A 23,804-nucleotide genomic window follows, 5' to 3' on the forward strand; every position below is an offset into this window, starting at 1 on the left:
TAATTCATACCACATAAATTATGAAACACAATGCAGCAAAAAATGAGTATCCATTTAACATGATTTTAATAACCTGCATCTATGGTATTGAAAATATGAGAACATTATCAACAAAATACTAGTTTTGTCTGGTTTTTTAATCTATTTTCTTTCAAGTAATTTCTTTCCACACTCAGTGAAATGAAATGCATTAGCATGTCTGTTTAATATTCCACCCCTCTTCTTGTCTGCGATCTGGAACAAAGAGTAAAAGATGTCTGAGACTAGATTTATGGTGGGCTAAATTATTTCAGGCTCTAAGTCTTAGCCAAGAGGTGTATGGTAGAAGAGATTATTCCTGATTTAAATTAATATGAGAGTAGGCCATCTGTGTGTTCAAGTCTTAACACTTCAAGTTGGGAACCTTAGTGTACTGACCTAGTTTTCTGTGGCTTCATGGGTTTGCAGTTTGAGGTGGCTGCAGCTGCTGACAGTCACTCTATTGTTTCAGTTAGTTTCTTTAAAGGAAAACCAATAGAGGGTGAGCACTTCGGTTGCCTTAGGGTACAATTCAATAGAAGCATGTTTCTGAAGTCTCACGTTCAGTGCTTTGTGAAAACTTTGCAAGACTGATCGAGTCAACCCACAGCCTCTTTTAATGCTTTTTGAGACTACTTTTCATAGCTTACGCTTTTGCTGAACTTGTTAAATGCGAGACATGCTGTTGGGTAAGTAAAACCATGTGGAAGATAGATTTCTGTTTCTAACTGCGATCTTCCGCAGTAGTGCTTGAACTATGTATGCAGATTGTTTGTCTTTTATTGCAGAAGTCTGACGGACCTATTTCAGGAAGAAGTAGTAGATGTGTGGCTAAAGTTAAGAATTTCCATAGGAAACTCAGTTTTGAAGTAGAGTTTACAGTCTGTTCAATCACGGACATTCTTAGATTTTTTTGATATAAAGTTTTTAAGACCCAATTGAGTGATGTAATTGAAATATTAGAATCATGCTCAATGAATAACTTTATGAAAAGTTTGCAAATACCTAATATAAACACAGTATAAACCTAAAGTATGTTATAAAATGTCTAGGAACGGACCATAACTTTATGGATGTTAGTGCCATTTGGCTTTAAGAAATTACTTATTATTTGCCAAACATAAAATATAGATATTTAATTGTAGATTAGTGTTTATTTAGAATTATTAAACAATGCCTTTAACAATAACTTGTAAACCTGTTATCACTATGATAATTAGCCTGTTCATGGTAATCCAGTTTGCACAAAGTGTGATTCAGTAGAGTATTCATTTACCAGAAACTTACAATGGCATTTTTGTAAGAATTGGTTGTTAAGAATTTTAAAATATTTATTGTAGATGGGCCAGGAAGGAAAGGATTTCTTGTGTCTAATTTGCTATAATTTGCTAATGTGTTAAATACATTATGCACATTGCACATTGAAGGGAAAGTAAGCGCACAATGTGGGTTTGCCAGCAGGCTAAATTGGCAAAAGAAGAATTCATTTAGTAAATGAGAGGTAAAATAACTCAACCAGCAGAAATGAATTCAATTATGCCAACAGAAAACAGCTTTTGATTTAACTTTTTGGCATAAATATCCACTTAATCAGTGTTGAATGATGTGAAGTTGAATTTACAATATGCCAAAATCATTACATAAACAACAACTATTGAAGCAATATTTTACAAAGTACCAGGATGATGTGCTAGCTTTAACAAATCAAGAGGGTGATTGATGGGCACCAAATTTTCCTGTTACTGCCAAGCACTAACATCCTGGCCTCTGGGGCGTTTTCTGCTTGTTATATTGAGTGCAGTACTATTTATCCTTTTGTTTAAATGAGCAACATTACTGGAATAACACAACATTTTTTTACTGCTGTTGATTTAGACACTGCCCCAGCTTTATAGTTTTATTTCATCGGGTGTACTTGTTAGATCTTGCTAAACGTCATTTGACTGTTAACTAGTTGCACAAGGCAGGAAGTTTTCTTGCCTTAGGGCAAGATTAGCACAGATGATAATTATCCATATGCCTGCAACTTTTGCAGCTGTTTTAAAGGTTTCAATTAGATGAGATTAAGGGCAACGTTTCTAATCTCCTCCCAGATGCCATCAGGTGCGTTCCATTATGTTTGTGCAGGTTCACAAAATTATTTGAAAGAACTCTTGATAAAGACGTTTGATATACTCTTGCCAGAATAGTCATTTTGTAAATAATTTACTAAACTGCTATGCACACTACACTTGAAGAAAATGAAGTGTTGTTGATTGCTCCCAGATACTACTACATAAATTGACCCCAGTTCAAACAGAAATTTCAAAGTACAAATTACAAAGTGACTAGCTTATGTTTTTTTTCCCCCAAAAAGAAGCCTGTGTGTATTAGCCTATAAATTAGATGTTTACAGTTGAAATAATTACAGCATTGGTAGAACTAAAGAATACTCAGTTTTACAGTTGAACTGTGTGGCATTCTTTTGGATCCTATAGAATACTCAGTATTTAAATATATTGTTTACTTCACAGGTTAACAACAGGGAAACCAAATCCTTTAATGAATCAAATAATTTATAATTGTGCAAAGTCTCAATTTTGACATGTGCATAATTTTAAATATATTTCCTTGGGCTTAATGATTTGAGGCCCCACCTCCTCACTTATTTTTGTTGTATTTTTACTATTGGTTGAAAGTCACAGAAATCCCTTTTAATTAGTATCTTCTGTTATTCTCCTGAATACTTGTAGCCTAGAAGTGATTTAAGGAATGACTTTGCCTAATGCTGCAGATTAATACATTCAAAGGATAGGCACTCTGTGATAATAGCTGTCAGCCTCTATGTGCCCTGTGAAAGAGAACACTGACATCGTTTGGAAAGCTTTCAGTGTTACCTTAGAAGTTCATGGAGTATTGCGTTGTCAGAGCTGTGGGGCAAGTTATCAAGGATACATTCGATAATTTATGGAATCTGAACTCCCATAAGCGCCTCTTCATGAATTTGAAACTTCTGTGTTGAAGAACAGATTAGGTCTGGGCTCTTACAAAGAGAAATTATAGGCAGACCTGAGTATTAAAAACTAGTTTGTTCACACTATTTACAGTATGTACAGAGTGGGTTGCAGAGAAGGCACATCTCCTCTGAGTTAGTCATCTGCTGCACAGAGCGCCTGGCACATGACTGCCTGATGTCAGTGCAACATCATCATCTACATCAGAGATTAGCATATCCACCCTGTTAAAGATTTATGTTATATTCTGCACAAAAAAATTCTTCTTAAATAATGGAAATGATTCTCGGATGCAGAGTCCCAGTGAATTCGCCGTGGTATTTGACAAGTTGGCCTGAGGTCTGAAATCACTGTGTGCACAATTCTGCAATGCCAATATTTTACATTTTTTAGCAGTCATGTTGAGAGCAAGTGTGGGTCTCATTATATCCCTAATTTTGGTTAATTTTATTTAAATAGGCCTTTGATGAATTCCACACATTTCTACCCTCTGGATTTCTATTGTGTTGTACACTCACATAAAACAAAGCAACCCATGCTGCATGCTTGAGAATTTTGATTCTTAAATCTGTGACTGACAGTTTTACACCATCTTGCAATTTAATTTATTGGTTGACTTTCATACTCCAATTTCCGCTTTACCTTGTTTTAGTGATGCTTCCTGCTCCATTTTGTAGCACAGGGCTCCTTTTGCACAAATTTGCAGTCACAACACTGGTTGCTGCTGTAACGTTCAGCTATACTTGTTCTATCCAGAATGGGCATTCCATTGTGGGAGGATGAAGTGGAATTCAGGCAGAGGGAAGAAAGGTAAATGTGTTTGCACTGCCAATGTCTGATACTTACACAATAGTTGGTCCAGAATTCAAGAATTCAATGTGCAGGTACAGACATTTGACCTTCTCTGAGGAGTCCTATCTTGACTGCCACTGAGTTACGAAGTTAATCCAGCGGGCAGACTTGCCATAGGGACACCCATACCTGTTGCTGTGTAAGTCATCACAGTCCTGAACTTCAACATACCTGAATCATTTCAAGCTACCACTGCTGACAGATACCAGAATGGTCAGGATTGGGTCCAGCAGCAAAGCAAACAGATGACAGGAGTTGCGTTTGTCAGCAGGAGCACTTTTGTTAATTTCCTCATTGAAAGGAGGTAAAAGGATTTGTAGCCAGTGACTGACTGGCTTCCCTAAAAAGCAGAATTTTGCTCGTATATATGTAAAAATCAAGGCTGCTCACAACCCTACCAAGTATATGAATAGGAAAGACTTTAATTCCATCAACATACTTGTGGATCGGGATTTTCCGTGCCCGCCGGCGGCAGGTGTTTTTGATGGTGTGAGCAGACAATATGGTGAGAAGGCCAAAAATTGGTTTCACAACGTCGTGAAACCAGTTTGCGATGATCCACTCCGCCGCGTTCCCCACCATCGGACGTTGGGAACCTCACTGTAATAGATCAGCACATCATTATAAGGCCAGCCCACCAGACTCATCTCCCCACTGGATCATCCGCCCATGTTGGCAGGAAAACACACTGATGCGTTTCACAACAGCACATATAGGCATGCACTTGGCGGGCTGCATTTTGCTTGGGACTTCAAGGTTTGTTTGCCTACCTTTGCTTCGGTCAGCACTCGCAGCCATCAGCACCAGGCTTCACAGACAGCACTGCATCACTTTTAGGGGGGCTAATGGGTAGGTCTCCATCTACCAGATCAGCCATGTGTGGGTGGCTTTTCAACGGCTGCAGGGTAATATCTTGCTTGGGGAAGGGGGAGAAGTGGCCTCAGGCAAGGGAAGAGACTGCAGAACAAGAGCTGTACTGGGGAAGGAGGATAACCCAGGGCGTGTGGGGGCACATGTTGACCTGTGCAAGTAGCCTAAGATGTTGTGGGCTGAGGAGGCAGTCTCCAGAGGAGATGAGGCCAGATGGACATGTGAGGGTATGTGTGAGAGAATGGGTGGTGATGTCTCTTGAGCTGGCTGTGAGTGAGATATCTGTGAATGTGTGATGGGCATGAGCGATGGTTGCCATACCCTGTCTGCACAGATGAGATCGTTCATCTTCTACCTGCATCGGATGGCCAACCTCTTCTATGCAGTATTGGCACTGATCACCACTGCCATCGCCTACCAAGCCGGAGTGGTAATGTAGCTGGCCCTCTTGCGGCCAGAGTGGGGGTAGAGGACATCACAGCGGGCCTCCATGGAGTCCAAAAGGTGCTCGAGGACTGCAGTCTTTTTGCTACAGTCCTGGGCTGGAAGCACTGAGCACAGATGTGCTTTAAATGTGGTGCCTGGAGTGATGAAGTGGCAAGGTGATGGTGTGGCGGGCAAATGAGAGCCCACCCACCATGGAAACAGCGTGTTTCCTGGGAATGCATAAGTAATGCGGCGGGTTTGGGGTGATAAGGCGTGAAAACCCATCATCATGGCCCGCTGGTAAAACGTCGTTTTATCCACCCGCTACCGCACTTAGTGCAAACCTGGGATGATTCCACCCATGGTCTCGGATCACACAAATAGAAGAATGTGATGGAAGGTAGAAACTGTGGAATTCCAAAGGACTTGGGGATCCAGGTATAGATCATTAAAATATTATGAACAAGTATAGAAAATAATCAAAAAGGCTAATAGAATGCTAGCCTTTACAAGGACTAGAATACAAGGGAGTAGAAGTTAGGCTTCAGCTATTCAAAGGACTGTTAGACCACATTTGGAACACTATAAGCAGTTCTGGGCAGCAGAATCCTAGGAAGGATATATTGGCCTTGGAAAGAGTACAGCATAGATTTACCAGAGTGATACATGGACTGCAAGGGTTAAGCTATGTGGAGAGAGCAAGCAAACTAGGTTGTCCCCTGGAATTTAGAAGGGTGATTTGATCAACGTTTTCAAGATATTTAGGGGAACAGGTAGAGTAGATTGAGAACTATTTCCACTAGCTGGGGAGTCTAGGACTAGGGGACAAAGCCTAAAATTAGAGCCAGACCTGCCAGGAGTGAAGTTAAGAAACCCTTCTTCACACAATGGGTGGTTGGAGTTTAGAACTCCCGCAAACAGCAACTGAGTTAGATCAATTGCTAATTTTAAATCCGAGATTGAAGATTTTTGATAACCAAAGCTATTAAGGGATATGGGGTGAAGGCGGGTACATGGAGTTTGGATGCATATCAGGCATGATCTCACTGAAAGGCAGAACAGGCTGGGAGGACTAAATGGCCTGCTCTGGCAGCCGCCATTGCTTTGTGGTGGGTCCACTGTGCTAACATCTTTTCATGACGCATTGACTAGACAGCTGGATGTTGGAACATTATCATTGCTCCTGTTATTAAAACCAATGATGAATCCCTGAACAAAGGCTGAAAGGAAGTACATTAAGCCTCAAACCACCAATTGGATTATGGTGGAGTATAGGCATTTCAAACCAATTTGGCTCCCTCCTTTACAGCTTTGATAATATTCTACAATGGATTACATTCCACATTCTCACCACTTTTTGAGTAAAGAAGCTTTTTCCCAGGGTGGAAGAGTCAATTACTAGGAACATAGATTTAAGGTGAGAGGAGAAAACTATAGAGGAGATGTGCGGGGCAAGTTTTTTACGCAGAGGCTAGTGAGTGTCTGGAATTCGCTGCCAGAGGAGGTGGTGAAAGCAGATACGATAGTGGTGTTTAAGAGGCAGCTTGACAAATACATGAATAGAATGGGAATAGAGGGATACGGACCCCGGAAGTGCAAAATGTTTTAGCTGACGGGCAATATGATCGGCGCAGGCTTGGAGCGCCGAAGGGCCTATTCCTGTGCTGTACTTTTCTTTGTTCTTTGTTGTACATAGGATATATCAGAATAAGCTATTCAGCTCAACTTGTCCATACCGGTGTTTATGCTCCACTTGAGCCTCCTTCCAAATTTTCTGATCTAAATCAACCATCGTAACCATCTGTTCTGTTCTCTTTCATATGCTTGCCTAGTTTCCCCTTAAATGCATCTATATTATCCGCTTTGGCTATTCCCTTTGGTAGGGAGTTCCACATTCTCACCACTTTTTGAGTAAAGAAGCTTCTAAATTCCCATTGGATTTCTTGGTGACTATCTTAAGAACAAAAGAAACAGGAGCAGGAGTAGACCAGATGGCCTGTTGCGCCTGCTGCGCCATTCAATATGATCATGGCTGATCTTGGGCTTCAACTCCATTTTCCCATCCACTCCCCAGATCCCTTAATTCCCTGAGAGACCAAAAATCTGTCTATCGCAGCCTTAAATGTATTCAACCAAGGAGCATCCACAACCCTCGGGGTAGAGAATTCCAAAAATTCACAGCTTTGAGTGAAGTAATTCCTCTTCATCTCAGTCCGAAATGATTGAATTTTTATCCTGAGACTGTTCTCCTGTGTTTTAGATTCCCCTAGCGGAAACAATGTCTCAGCATCTACCCTATCATGCACTTTCAGAATTTTGCAGGTTTCAATGAGATTGTCTCTCATTCTTCTAAACTCCAGAAAATATAAGCCCAATTTACTTAGCCTCTCATCATAGGACAAGCCCCTCATCCCAAGGAGGTGAACCTTTGCTGCACTGCCTCCAATGCAAGTATATACTTCTTAAAATGTGAAAACCAAAACTGCGCACAGTATTCCAGATGTGGTCTCACCAAAACCCTGTGCAACTGTGGTAAGACTTCTTTATTTCTGTACTCAAAACCCCTTGCTATAAAGGCCAACAAGCCATTTACCTTCCTAATTGCTTGCTGCACCTGCATGCTAACTTTCTGTGTTCCTTGTACAATCACACCCAAGTCTCTTTGAACATCAACACTTATAAGTTTCACACCTATTAAAAATATTCAGTTTTTCTATTATTTTGACCAAAGTGAATAATTTCACATTTCCCTACACTATACTGCATCTGCCATCTTGTTACCCACTCACTTAACCTGTCTATATCTCTTTACGACCTCTGTGTGTGCTCCCCACAACTTACCTAGCTTGGTATCATCAGCAGACTTAGGGTGTAGGCCATCAGGTGCCAGGGATTTGTTGGAATTTAGTCCCTCCAGTTTTGCCAATACTTTTTCTCTGCGGATGCTAATTTCCTTGATTTCCTCACTCTTCTTCACCCATAGGCTACTGTCTATTCCAGGTATACAATGATCTACTATGAAGACAGGTACAAAATATTTGTTCAATGCCTCTGCTATTTCCCCGTTCTCCATGATAATTTTTCCTGCCTTTGCTTGTAAGGGGAAAATGTTTACTTTCACTACTCTCTTCCTTTTTATAAATTTGTAAAAGCTCTTACAATCTATTTTTACATTATTGACTGGTTTACTCTTATATTCTATTTTTTCCCTTTTTGTCAACTTTTTGATGACCCTCTGCTGGTTTCTATAATACTCTCAATTCTCAGACTTGCTACTGTTCCTTGCAACATTGTAAGTCTATCCTTTTAATCTAATACTATCTATCGTTTATGAGTGAGCCAGGAATGGGTCTTCCTCGCTGAGTTTTTGTTGTTCAATTGAATGTATTTTTGTTGAAGATTTTGAATTTAAAAAAAATGTTTCCCATTTTTTTTACCTCCATATTTTTTATTCTACTTACCCAATTAACCTTAGCCAGTTCTCCCCTCATACCTATGTAATTGGCTTTGATTAATTTTAAGATTCTTGTTTATGATTGGAGTATGTCATTTTCAAACTTAACATGGAATTGAATGGTTTTATGGTCACTATTTCCCAGTGGATCTTCTGCAAAGACATTACTAATTAACCTGCTTCATTACGCAATACTAGACTAAGATAACTTCATCCCTAGTTGGTTCCACAATCTATGGCTCCAAGAAACTGTCATGAAAACATTCTGCAAACTCATCTTTCAGACCACTCTTGCCAATTTGATTGTCCCAGTCTATATGAAGATTCAAGTGCCCTAAAATTATTACATTGCCTTTGTTACAAGCTTCAATAATTTCTTGTTTAATGCCCTGCCTAACTGTATAATTACTATTAGAGGGCCTATAAATTACTCCCAGCAGTGTTTCTGACTCTTGCTATTTCTAATTTACACCCATACTGATTCTACTTCATGGTCTTCTGAGGCCAGGTCCCTTTTCATTGACTTCCTTATGTCATCTTTTACTATCTTATATTGACAGCCTCTAGTTATACTCTCTGTATATTTACTTTATCAAAACGTTTCATAATTTTGAAGACTGCTATTAGGTCACCCCTCTGTCATCTTTTTTCAAAAGAGACCCAACCTGTCAATCCTTCCTTGATGTGTGTACCCATGCATTTCTGGTATCATCCTTGTAAATCTTCTCTGCACCTGCTCCAGTGCTGTATATCCTTTTCATAATATAGTGACAGAACTGCATGTAGTACTCTAAGTGTGATCTATCAAGGTTTGATACAGGTTTAGCATAACTTCCCTTCTTTTCAATTCAATCCCTTCAGAAATAGAGAAACAAATCCTACTACTTGGTTTGCTTTTTTTAAAATGGTCTTGCGAACCTGTGGCTCAGCTTTTAATGATTGGTGCAATCATACTCCGAGATCACTTTGCTCCTCTACCCCATCTCAACTTGCACCTTGTTATGACTGATGCAGTTGGTAAAGCAGAATTATTTTAAAAATCCCAGAGGGAAACTTTAAACAACTGTCATAACCAATAATTTTAAGTGTTATGTTTGAGATGCGACTCTAAATGCAGGAATCAGACCACTAGTTCTCGAGGTTTTACATTAAACTAAATGAAGCATTTTATTAATTTACACTGGTTAAAATATATGTACACATGGCTACAAATGACTACTATCATAACTTTTAACAAATCCCCAAACTAGTCTCCATTAAGACAACAACAACATACACTTAACCAAACACCAGGCAAAGCATTTTCACCTTACAAGTTCAGAATGAGGTTCCTTTCACTATGGAGCCAGTTAGAGGCTTGCAGCTGCCTTTTGAACTTACATTGCCTCTGCTCTGTACACCTGAAAATGACTGAAGTTATACCGACCAGCCCCTTTGAATGTTAATTCTCACTGTACCAACAACTTCAATGAACTTCACCTTTTAACAATGAAACCCCTTTCATAGCACCAATTTTATTAGTAATATAAACATATTGCTTGGTAGCTGTTGGAAAAGCATCAAGTTTTCACCCCACTTCTAGAATGCTCTATTCAAAAGATGCAAATGCACGCTATCTCTCTTACATATCGAAACTATTACGTATTAAAGCACCCAGACTAGCTGGCTTTAATCCAATTAAGACACACCCACAGATTAAACCTCTATTTTAAAAGAAAAATATTTTCCAAAATATTATAAACATTAATAGCTTCATGACAAACCTTCTGATTACTTAGTGACTTCTCTGTGCTTCCCACCAAAATGTATTACTTCACATTTATCTGTGTTGAAGTTCATTTTCTAATTTCTTCTGGATTCTGCATAATTTTTAAATGCAGAATGGAAAACCTTTCAGCCAGAGGGCTGGAAGTGGTGTGAGGGTTGGGGCCGTGTGGTCATCCTGTAGTCTTGGGCACAGAAATGGACAAGAATGATGCGAAGCCAGGAAGATTGATGCATCAATTGTTGACAGGATCTTCACTTAAAATATGTCCTTGCTGCCCAATAATCCTCGCTTCACTATCACCATCCTGGCTGTTTCCCACTACATGCTAATGTTAATATGTCCTTCGGACAACAAATCTACACATTTGAAAGAGAGTGCAACTAGTTTATTTCCTGCTCAAGTTCTCCGTTTCAATGTTTTCCAACACCTCCTCTCTGTGAGAGGATCTGTGACCTCTGGCGTTTAGTACAAACATAGAAGGATGGGAAAAGACCACTTGGACCATCTAGATCTAGCACAGCCATGTACACCATTAATCCACCCCCTCCAACTCATGCAATCTCCTGGAGAGAGAGAAAAATTAGAATATGGAAGTCAGTTTAAGATAGAAATTAGCCTAATGGTTCTTGAGCCACTGCGTGGAGCAATAATCCAAGGCCCGAAGCTCTGGAATTCCCTTCCTAAACCTCTGTGCCTCTCCACATCTCTTTCTACTTTTATGATGCTCCTTAAAACCTACCTCTTTGACCAAGCCAAGTCGTCTGCTTGAATTGCTCCTTATGTGGCTCAGTGTCAAATTTTGCTTTCTCGCACTCCTGTGAAGCACCTTGGGATGTTTCATTACGTTAAAAACCCTATGGCCTGGATCTTCCAAGCAATGGCAATGATCATCAGATTGCTGCTTCACTCAAAACTTTCCCCTGCCTCAATGCCCTGCACATTTCTACCTGGACCTTCTGAGCCCGGCTTCCACAGAAATGTGTAGCGCAGAGTCCATCAGTGGCATTGTTAACAACAGAGGATAAATATCAACTTCTGTTCCTTTACCTGCTTTTTCTTCAAAGTAAGAGTGGGTGGAGGGGTATGTGTTTCTGGTCCACTTTTGGCCATTGTTCAGTGGTGGGAAGAGGTGATTGTGAATTTACTTTCTGATCCGCCGGCGACCAGAAAATTTGGCCCAATATATTATTGTTGTTAACTGCAGATCCTCCCTACGACTCCCATCCCTCCAATGAGCAGTAAACCCTGGAGCTACGGGTAAACCGATATTCCAACCCTCATTGAGCAACAATTCCTGGAATCAAAACGGAGTCAGCCCAACATGCAACACCCTACCCCTCTGCCCCCACATCCGTTCTCACTCACACTAGCAATAAGTGATTAGAGTAATTAAAGACTCATCCATCTCCCCTTCCTCACCCTATTTGAGTAGTAAATCCTCGTTAACAGCAAACTTAGCCATTCCCCAATCCCTCTCTCCACCCTCCACCCTTCCTCTCCATTGGACTAGAGAGTAAATTCCCTATCACTTCCTGCCACCAAAGAACAGTGGACCAAAGAAATGAGTAATGAAGAGCTATGTTAGATGGATTTGAAAGGACAGATGATGAAGCTGGTGACAGTTGGGGGAAGTATTGCAACCTCTGTGAAGTGGACGTGTGCAGTCTGGCTGGGAAAGCAGAGGCAGTTAACCAAAATTTTGGACTCAGATAAGTCAGAAGAAGGCTTCAACAAGCAAACAAGTTTTTTTTTAATAGTTTTCTCCCATTTCCTTCAGCACATTTTTGATTAGGACCACTTCCCAAATAGCAATAAACACAGGTTCTTTCTACCAACATTGCACACTTCTCTTTAATTAAATTTAGTGACCAGATGAAAATATCTTCTGAATACCTTTGGCTTACTCTTCTATGAATTATATTGGAATAATCTTTGGAAATAATTGCCAAATTCAAATTGATGACATTTGTAAAGTGAACATCCGTATTGAAGATTACAGTTATTTGCAGACTGAAAATATAGTGTTTATGAGCAGACAATTATAGGGTTGATTTTCCACTCCCAAGATAACTTTGTGTTCTTGTGCCTACCTGCTGGCCTAAAGCTGATCCATCATGCAGTGAGCTGACTGCAATTTTCCACGGTTGGCTCTTTTGAATAATAATTCATTAGTGTCAGCACAGCTTTGGCCTTGTGCAAAAACCATGTATCAGACAAGCAGCCCAAAATGAAATGCCACTTTGTGTTTGTGATATCTTCCCAGAACAAAAACACTCATGTGTACAGCATGGAGTCTGGTACAATTGTGAAACTAGTTTAATCCGGTTTGACTTTTATACATATATACATACACGAATAGCTACAAATGGCACTATTACACTTCTCCTTCCTTAATGAGAAAGTTACTCAATATTCCACGCAAATTGTATACATTTCTTTGTTTTTCATTTATTCACAAATCAAGTTTAATCATTGGTTTCCTATTCCTAAGGGGATACCTTCTTTCCTGACCCCATCAGGAATTACTGAAGGACCTTGACCCATTTTAGACTGAATCTGAGGTGAAGTTTTCTCCAATAAAAGCTGATTTTGACCTTGACCTATACTTTTACTTTCCACTTTATCAGTTGTGTCTGTCTGACTCTGACTTTGATCTGTACTAGTTTCTGGCACGACTTGTGTTGGAGTAACTATTGGTATTCAACTCGTATCCCAGCTATCTGATTCATTAGATTCATTTGATTCTTCCAATCAATTTTCACGAACCATTGATGGTAAAACATGATCTGTATGTACAAACCTAATCTTTCCACTACCAAACATCTTGACAAAATACATGCAAGGATCACATATTTTTGCAACTCTTCCTGGTAGCCATTTCAACCATTTGTGATTCTTGACATGATTCTTCACTCTAACCTTCTGGTTCAACTTCAGACTTCTTTCCCTCACTATCTCTATCATGACTCTCTTTCTCTCTTAATTTTTTCTCTTCTATTGTGGCTTCAGCAATGAAAATCTTGTTCTGAGCTGTCTTCTAAGAAACAATTCGGTTGACATTCTGTCAGTAGCAATCTGAGATCTGCAACAATAAATAAACAGAAAATTTGTCAGTCGGTGATCCAATGAAAACTGACATTTGTTCAGGTTTGTATCTAATATTTGTTTACCAAGAGTATGCTAAACAATTTATATTGTGCGCTCTGCTGTTCCATTGGAAGCAGGATAACATGGTGGAACTCTAGTGTATTTTACTCTGTTCATTCTCATGAATTGTGCAAACTCTTTTGAACAAAACGGAGGCCTGTTGTCAGACACACCTCTAGGAACCCAGAAGCAGCAAACAAAAAACGAAAAATGTCTAAAGTTTTTCTAGTTCTTGATTCGTCAGGAACCCCTCAACCCATTTTGAATGGCTATCTATCATGATGGAGAGCTGTCGTCCTTCAAATTCTGTGAAATCCATGTGCAGCCTCTGCCACACTCTAGCTGGCCATTTCCATGGTCACGAAGGGACTGATGGTGACTTCTTTTTTCACTGCTTGACATACTTTATGCTGTTTTGCTGTGTCTCTGTCCTTGGCCACCAAAAATAACTCCTCGCTAGACTTTTTGTCAGACCCCTCACCAAGTTTGATCATGTAGATCACATAGCAATTACACCGACATAGCAACTTTGGCTTCCCATTAACGCAACCGTTATCAGTTGACAACTCATTCTTATGCATAAAAATGGCCTGATTTCTACATCCGATATCAGTGTTACATAGGAATTAGGAGCAGGAGTAGGCCACTCGGCACCTCGAGCCTGCTCCGCCCTTCAATAAGATCATGGCTGATCTGATTTTAACCTCAACTCCATGTGCCTGCCTACCGCCTGTAACCTTTCACCCCTTGCTTATCAAGAATCTATCTACCTCTGCCTTAAAGATATTCAAAGACTCTGCTTCCACCACCTTTTGAGGAAAAGGATTCCAAAGACTCTCAACACTCAGAGAGAAAAAAAAATCCTCACCTCTGTCTTACATGGGCGGCTCGTTATTTTTAAACAGTGACCCCTAGTTCTAGATTCTCCCACAAGAGGAAACATCCTCTCCACATGGACATCTGTTTGCAATTTAGCCGTACACCCTTGCCAGTAGGGGGTCCCTACGAGTTGTTCCACCAATGTCATCTGCTGTGACTGGTAACTCACTACACGTGAAAAGAAAAATACATCTTCCACATTAGAGGGATGGTAATCTAGACAGCATAACGGCATTACAAGCATCTTCCAATTATCTGTACATAATGTCGTACTTCACAGCAAACAAAATCAAAGCCCATTTCTGCACTCAGGCTGCAGCATAAGTGGGTACAGAAGGCTTTGGATTCAAAATAGCCATCAGTGGCTTATGATCAGTTTTGAACATGAAACCACAATCATAGAAGTATTTATGAAATCTTCTCACTCCAGAAATCAAGAACAATGCTTCATGTTCTATCTGAGCATAATTTTGCTCACCGAATGTGTGTGAGACAAATACAATTGGTCTCTCCTCACCATTATCCAATAGGTGAGAGATCACAGCACCTGCTCTGTATGGTGAGGCATCACACACATATTAATGTACAAGCATTGCACCCTCTGCCAGTTGATATTTACACAATTTGAATGCTTTGTCACACTCACCCAATCCACTGAACACTCTTCCTTAAGAGTTCATCCACTGGATGCAATAATGTTGCCAAATTTGGTATGAGTTTACTGTAGTAATTTACTAGGCCCAAAAAAGATCCAAGCTCAGAGATATTCTAAGGGTGTGACCCATTTCTTATTGCTTGAACCTAACTCTTTGTCGAATGTAACGCATCTTTGTCTACCCTGTGACCCAAATACTGTACAGAGTTTTGAAACATTTCACATTTGTGTGCCTTTGCCTGAACTCCATGCTTTTCCAAACTTTGGAGCTCCTTTTTCAGTCTGTCATTGTGGGTCTGCCTCTTTGGGGCTGAAATGAGTATGTCACCCAAATAGCATTCTACTCCCAGAATTCCTTGCAAAATTTGGTTCATCACCCCATGGAAATTTCTGGGGGCTGAAGGGAATGGCAGCCTATGAAACTGAAGTAGACGCACGTGCATGTTGATGGTCAAATATGGCTTGGAGTCACCTTCTAACTGAAGTTACAGATAGACATTTGTCAGATATAGCTTTGAAAAAAATCTGGCCTTCTGACAACATTGTGAACAGATCCTCCATGTTGACAAAGTGTTGGGTGGATTACATTTCAGTACCTGATTTACAGTTGCCTGATAATCCGTACGTATTCTTACCCTACTATCTGACTTCAGTACTACCACCATGGGAGTAGCCCAATTACTCTGTTGTACTTTAGAGATAATGTTCTCAATCTCATCCCCACCAGGATGGTCTGAGGGCCCTTAGCTTCTTCCTTGAACAGGGGCCCGAACAATCCCCATCCACCACTACTCTCCTCCGTCTGGCTGAATTTGTTCTCACACTGAACAATTTCTCCTTTAACTCCTCTCACTTCCTCCAAATAAAAGGTGTGGCTATGGGTACCCGCATGGGCCCCAGCTATGCCTGTTTCTTTATGGGGTATGTGGAACATGCCTTGTTCCAGTCCTACTCCGGCCCCCTCCCACAGCTCTTTCTCCGGTACATCGATGATTACTTCGGTGCTGCTTCATGCTCTCGTCGGGACCTGGAAAAATTTATTAATTTTGCTTCCAATCTCCACCCCTCCATCATTTTCACATGGTCCATCTCTGACACTTCTCTTCCCTTCCTTGACCTCTCTGTCTCAATTTTTGATGATAGACTGTCCACCAATATCCATTACAAGCCTACCGACTCCCACAGCTACCTCGACTACAGCTCCTCACACCCCGCTTCCTGTAAGGACTCCATCCCATTCTCTCAGTTCCTTCGCCTCCATCGCATCTGTTCTGATGACGCTACCTTCAAAAACAGCTCCTCTGACATGTCCTCCTCCTTCCTTAACCGAGGTTTTCCACCCACGATCGTTGACAGGGCCCTCAACCGTGTCCGGCCCATATCCCGCGCATCCGCCCTCACGCCTTCTCCTCCCTCCCAGAAACATGATAGGGTCCCCCTCGTCCTCACTTATCACCCCACCAGCTTCCGCATTCAAAGGATCATCCTCCGCCATTTCCGCCAACTCCAGCATGATGCCACCATCAAACACATCTTCCCTTCACCCCTCCTGGCGGCATTCCGTAGGGATCGTTCCCTCCGGGACACCCTGGTCCACTCCTCCATCACCCCCTACTCCTCAACCCCCACCTATGGCACCGCCCCATGCCCACGCAGAAGATGCAACACCTGCCCCTTCACTTCCCCCCTCCTCACCGTCCAAGGGCCCAAACACTCCTTTCAAATGAAGCAGCATTTCACTTGCATTTCCCCTAACTTAGTCTACTGCATTCGTTGCTCCCAATGCGGTCTCCTCTACATTGGAGAGACCAAATGCAAACTGGGCGACCGCTTTGCAGAACACCTGCGGTCTGTCCGCAAGAAAGACCCAAACCTCCCTGTCGCTTGCCATTTTAACACTCCACCCTGCTCTCTTGCCCACATGTCTGTCCTTGGCTTGCTGCATTGTTCCAGTGAAGCCCAACGCAAACTGGAGGAACAGCACCTCATCTTCCGACTAGGCACTTTACAGCCTTCCGGGCTGAATATTGAATTCAACAACTTTAGATCTTAAACTCCCCCTCTGCCTATCCCCATCCCGTTTCTTCCCCCTCCCCTCCTTTTTAAAAAAAAATTTATATAGATTCTTCTTTTCCCACCTATTTCCATTATTTTTAAATCTACAACTAATACCTTGTCAGTCTTTCCACCCCACCCCCACTAGAGCTGTACCTTGAGTATCCTGCCATCCATTCTTAATTAGCATTTTTCTTAGATAATATCACCACCTTCAACACCTCTTTGATCCTTTTGTCTGCGACATCTTTTGATTATCTGCTCCTATCACTGCTTGCTTGTCCCCACAACCACCCCACCCCCAACTTCTCTCTCCCCCCGCCCCCTACCTTAAACCAGCTTATATTTCACCTCTCTCCTATCTATACTTCAGTTCTGTTGAAGGGTCATGAGGACTCGAAACGTCAGCTCTTTTCTTCTTCACCGATACTGCCAGACCTGCTGAGTTTTTCCAGGTAATTCTGTTTTTGTTCTCAATCTCAAGTATTTTCAGTTCTTGCTCCACCTTCTCTGTCAGAGTATAGAGAACTGGATGAAGCCTCCAATAAACTGGTCTTGCATTCCTCTGAACTCAGAGGTTAGCTTTGTACCCTTGAATCAGTTTGCCAGTTTCACTAAACACCTGAATACTTGTTAATCATATCGTCTTGCAGTGTGAATTTTGCTTTGATGCAATAAAGCTCTCTCCAATTTAACTTTAGTGCTGTAAACCAGTTTCTTCCTAACAAAGCTGGTTTTCGCCTTTCACCACAATGATGGGCAATTTTTCACATTGGTCATTGTATGTGACTGGAACCAACGCACTTCCAATTATGAGAATCTTCTGTCTTCCATAACTGCATAACTCTGCGATTTTTCCAGCTAATTTTGACAACTTTTCACAATACAGCGACTCAGGAATCACGCTAACTGATGCACCTGTGTCAACTTCCATGTTTACTGGATCTCCACGCAATACCACTTGGACCATGATGCCTAGTGAATCTCCATTAGACATGCTTGTGCTTTGGATCACCTGGTCTCAACCGACCCCTTATCGATCTGCTGCTGTTTGATAACTGTATGCAGCCACTGTCATTTCCTCCAGCCAGCGTTCTCTCCATTAACTTTCCTGTGACGTTCCTTTACAAGATGACCCCTCTTCTTGCAGCTATAGCACTTTGCTTTCACCAGTGAACAATTATGTGCCTAATATTGGCCTAAGTACCATAACTGGACTTTGTTGTACTACTGCTACCATGAACAGCCATCACTGGGGTCTTCTGCTTATCTGCAGCTTATTTACTCCAGCAGAAAACTGGTGGTTGTGAGCTTCAACTTCTCTCGAGTCTCATTCCACCATGTCCATGGACAATGCTGTTTGACAAGCTATGTCGAAAATTAACTTTGGCAATGTCATCAACTTACTGTGAATGCATTATCTTTTTAAACTGCAAATAAACTTGTCCTGTAATGCTCTCTCTTGTAATTCTCCAAAATTGCAATGAATGGACAGCTTTTTCAAGGACATGATAAACTCTCCAATGTGGGGCAACTGATTCCTTGTTCCAAATCAACAGCTTTCTTCAAACTCCAGTGGCTTAGGATTGTAGCTTCTCAGCTCACACTAAATGTCCACCAATGGCCTGTCTTTTGGCTTTGTTGGCACGGGCACATTCTTGAGCATCTCATACACCTCTGGCCCTGCTTCAGTCAAAAATAGTGCACTTTCCTTTCACTCACTGCCTGGCTGACTACGACACTATCAGGATCTTTGAGGATATGTTTCTTTGGCTAGGGAATTTGCAAACCCACGCTTATTGATCAGCTGTGATATCTTTGCAGAATAAAAGCACTCATGCAGAGCATGGAGTCTAGTATAAAAATTAAACTAGTTACAAATGAACAGCCTTTCCATTAAATTCCATGCATACTTATGTCTCTTTAGGGCATACCTTCAAGATTTAATGTGCAGTGAATGCCATACTACACTCATTTTCTGAGAGCATCACAGCTCAAGTCATTGTAAGCAAACTAGCTGCATTGTGTATAGTCACATCTGTGTTGACTTGAATGTTTGCTCCAATGTTTGTGTTTTTTTTTGAATTTCACAATTATAGATGGCTAAAACACTCTGCATGTCAGAGCTGTTGCTCCATTTCCTGCACTTATGTTGAATGCCCCATTGGCAGATTACCATCCATGGATACCATTGTGACCATTGTATCACATACATTGGTTCCATTCGGGTTCCATTTGGTTTACTTGGACTATTGTTTGTATGTGCAATTACAGCTTACAGCATTTTAAGATTATTTCACTGTGTGCTGGAAGGTCCAATTAATGACATGATTCCACCTTGAAGAAAAGCCTCTCTAGTGAAACGTAGGTGGTGAAAACGCATCTCCTCTGACACACACTAATAGGTCTGGTGGGCTCTGTGAGTCTATCTTATTGATATACAGCAGGTTAGTTTGATCCACTTCAGGTACAGGTTGGTCTCCCTCTTCTCGTTCTTGCAACCTTCTTTATCTCCAACTCCCAGGGGATGCCTGCACTCCCAGCAAAACCTGACACACATGTCAATCATGCTTCCTGGGTCTTAGGAAATGGTAGATGTAGTATAAAGGGTTAACAGATGGAATATACTAATGTATGAAGTAGATGATGATGTATCACTGAGATCAGTCAGTCATCTGTTAGACTCGAGAGAGAGAGAGAGAGAGAGAGAGAGGTTGGAACACCATGTCCTACAGCAACATGCCTACTCTGTAACCTACTTAGATGTAGTACTAATAAACAAGTGTTAAGCAAGTACAAGGTTATGACTACAGTCTGTCCAGCAACCAAGTAACATGCCTAGAGCCCATAGATAAGAAGGGCCATCCCAGACAAGAAAACGAAAGTGGGTAAAATAAAATTATCTCTCTTATCACAAAGAACTAATGAGGTATTAAACTAACTGCAAAAAAAGCAAACAAATAAAACAAATAATAGCTCATACTCATTTAGAATCCAGCGACACACATCTTTCCCAAACTGAAGGATGGGAAATGAGTTTAGAAGTACACCCATTTCACACAGACATTCAGCAATAACACTTCTGAAGTACAGCAGGGAGATCTTGCATAATTATTTGCATAATTTTTGTATCCTTAATGAGGATCATGTGCCAGCAGTACAAGTCTAACACTAGTGCAGCCCTCTCCCAGCACACTTTTGGGGCAGTAATCCCTCTACCATCGCCAAGCCAGAATATCAAATGCGCAGATCACTGTAAAAGATTCACTTGCAATCCATGGTTTTTACATTTTAATGCATTTTTATGGTGGTCCCTAATACCAAAGAATGCTGTCAGTCATTTGCACATATTGCACTTATATGCTCTTAATTTAATTTTAGATGGTTGGTATACATTTGTTTCTGGCACTGCAACAATAGGAAGTGCAGACTCACCAATACTTCAACCGAAAGAGGAGTTTTAAATTAAGCAAGCAATGTCGTGGATATGGTAAATAGGCAAAGTTTTTGTTCAGGAAAATTGATGAATTTGATTCACGATCATTGTGATCTATTAAAGCAAAAAGCTATTTATACCATTCAACACTGCATAGCACTGATTCACTCTGACATGTAATTTTATTAAACTATAATGGTATGAGAAAATCTAAACCGGTAATAATTTAATCCTAGTTCACCATTGAAAACCTTAACAACATTTCTATATCGTACACATTCCTATAAGCATTGTCAACTTTGCATAATGCAATAAATGGTTCCAGTAGTTTGGAAACATGGAATGCAACTCTCAATTTTCACAACAGCCTTAATTTGTTGTCTGCTAACATTTCTAGGTAATGGTTTTACCAAATATCCATTGCCTGTCACACTTTGAGGACAGATATGTCGACGTACTGCAGCAGGTGCACACTATTTACCAGGTATTTAGAATGTTAACATTGAACTGCCCCATAAATTTGGGTTTAAATCACCAAAATAAATAAGTTGAGTGAACGCAATAATTTTTCAGTTCCCTTTTTGTTGATAAATTGTATTTAAATGAGAAGTTTGCTAAATTTAAGCTAGTGATTGAATCCCTGCATGGCTCCATAGGTTCATGAACTGTGTGGTGTGATACTGAGTCTTACAGATTAGGAAGATCCAAGTTTGATGCTGGTCCCTCCTCTTCTGACTTACTTCAAATGTAATGCTGAGGCAAGTGGAGGGTGAGTGGGCAGCAGGAGACAGGGAGAGAGAATCAGGTTGCCACTCCTGATTGTTAAAGGCGTTTGTACATTCTTGTTGAGTGAAGACAGATTTTATCTCATAAAGTAATAGCCTATAAACATTGACTGGTTTTAGACATGAAATATGTCCACTGGGTGAGGCACTCGAGGATTGCTTACACTTCTGGAACCATACCCAAATATGACTCACTGCTTTCAGGAAGTAAGGGAGAAAATTGGGTTTTATTTTTTTGAAACAGCATGCAAGTCTCATAGTTCCTGTGACCATTTGTATTATATGTAAACTGAGACTGTTTCAATTATGGAACATAGGCAGAATGCCATTGTAAATATTCTTTTGAAAATGTTGATTAAACACTAATTTTGATGTATAGAATGCTTCGATGTTTAATAGTAATTTAAGTAAATATTGCTGTTGGATAATACCGTTTAAAGTTATGTTGCACTGGATTTTCAATTTCTTTTCACTTTCAGCTGCACTTATGTCAAATGCAGATACTTTCTTAGAGTCCTTTGCAAATTATTATTTCAATGGAATTTTTCCAATGAGCTGTATGAAAAGAAGGATTCTGTGCATCAGGCTAATTTATCTTTCACACTATACTGTATCCAGAGAGCTCTTCCAACTGTTCTTTAGTCTCCATGGAAACTATAAAATTGAAACAATAGATTGTTTTATGATGAAATCAGTTTCTGAAAGTAAGTTGTCCTCTTTTATAATCACCTACATCCTAACTAAATATTTCCGGCAACAGAACCTGATATTGATACATGCTCAGTGAACAGAAAGTTTTAGTTAAGATGTACAAATTGCAATGGTGAACAGTTCAGCAAAATTACATGTTGCCCCTCAGCATATAAATAGGAACTAGTAAATCAGTAACCTTAGAATCACTTGTTCTAAAGATATTCAAGTTTAATAGTAAAAGTGACTTTTGAGGAACACAATGCAATATGTGTTCACAGAATTAATATGTGCTGCGCACAAACAATTCCTGTCTTGGTGGTTGTCAGGAAAATCAGGGTAAAGAATGGGGAAAATACAAACCCACAAAATTTGATAACGGTTTCAAAACTAGAGGACCTTCTAAGCAGTTTTTATTCAGTTGGGTTTGCTTGATTCCTGCATCTACAAAAGTAGGAAAAAATTGTGAGCTGTAATATAGGACAGTTGGATTTAAGAGCCCCTCACCCTGGAAAAGATGTGGTAAAGATGGTGGGGACTGCAACATGTTCCGAATGTGTTCCTGCTCCCTCCTGACCATCCCCCTGTTTTGGTGATTTTTGTTGAGAGATCCAGGACACTGGGGATAACTCCGCAGTGTTCTTTGCAATAGTGCTGTGGGATCTGCTATGTCCATGTGAGAGAACAGGCCAGGCCTGGTTTATCATCTCATCCAAAAGACAGCACCTCCAACAGTGCAGCATTGCACTTGAGTGACAGCCAAGACATTTCATTCCAGTCTTTGCAGTGGGACTTAAACCCACAATCTTCTGTCTCAGAGGCAGCTGAGCCACAGCTGGATTTAAAATGTCTCATAAGATTATGGCCAGGAATTTCTGTTTGGTGGGGGGGAGCAGGAGCGGACACGGGTGGGCGTGGACCCGATCGCCGCCCGCGATTGGTTCCGCCCTGCCATTTTACGCAGGTGGGCCAATTAAGCTGTGGAACTGGCAACTCGCTCCCAGGCGGGGCAGCACAGGCTCCACAGACCACAGTCAACCGCCAAGGCCATCGAGGCCAACAGGACAGCAGAGTCAGTAGGCTGTCTCAGTTGCCACTCCCAGCGATGGGGCAGCACCAAGACGTAACACCTATAAACGTAAACATAAGGCACATTAGGCACACCACGGGTTTCTCACTGGTGCTTTTGTGTTGGCCCGAGATTAGGTCCTTATGATTTATATTTGGTTGTTTACACTTTTTAATAATTGTGAGAATTTCTGAATCACACATTAAATGCCAGATGTGTGACCATGGCTGAGGTGGCTCATTTCTTCTGCATGTGTATATTTAAGAAAAGTATCATGAGTGTTTCTTTGGACATTCAACTTTATGTCCAAGGCCCTTAGTCCCTGCTGATGACTTGGCAGATTTTGCACTTGGGCGTCGAGCATCGAGGCGCCAGGCAAGGCTGGTCCTAGTGATCCATCTGTGTTGTGCTAGCTGAAGGTTCGTTGGATTAAAGCATCCTGGGCCTCCCTGCCTCCTTGGAGTACTCCTGGGTCAGCCTCTACCCCCTCAGCATTTCCCTGTGCATGCTCATCCTCAGAATCAGTGCTGGACTCATCGTGTGCAGCCGCAGCCACTGCGTTGACATCTTCATCGTCCATAGCATCCCCCCTTTTCCAGCGCAAGATTGTGGAATGCGCAGCATGCAACCACTATCACCGAGACACGATCTAGGGGGGGTACTGGAGTGCGCCCCCTGAGCGGTCCAGGCATCGGAAGCACATCTTG

General features: G+C 41.1%; 1 protein-coding gene across 2 annotated transcripts in view; it reads left to right on the forward strand.

The window, feature by feature from the left end:
- znf385b (zinc finger protein 385B) overlaps positions 1-23,804 on the forward strand; it is a 423,045-nt gene that overhangs the window by 134,177 nt on the left and 265,064 nt on the right. Inside the window, exon 1 of one of the 2 annotated variants that reach the window (XM_078551947.1) lies at positions 610-707. The exons of the other annotated variant lie outside the window; for it this stretch is intronic. Within the exon in view, the coding sequence (XP_078408073.1) occupies positions 689-707 (19 nt within the window). The 5' untranslated portion in view covers positions 610-688. Of the gene's footprint in view, positions 1-609; positions 708-23,804 lie in introns of those variants that run through there. 2 annotated transcript variants of the gene reach the window in all.

The sequence above is a fragment of the Cetorhinus maximus genome, chromosome 11 (genome assembly GCF_964194155.1).
Source record: "Cetorhinus maximus chromosome 11, sCetMax3.hap1.1, whole genome shotgun sequence".
Taxonomy (NCBI): Eukaryota; Metazoa; Chordata; class Chondrichthyes; order Lamniformes; family Cetorhinidae; genus Cetorhinus; species Cetorhinus maximus.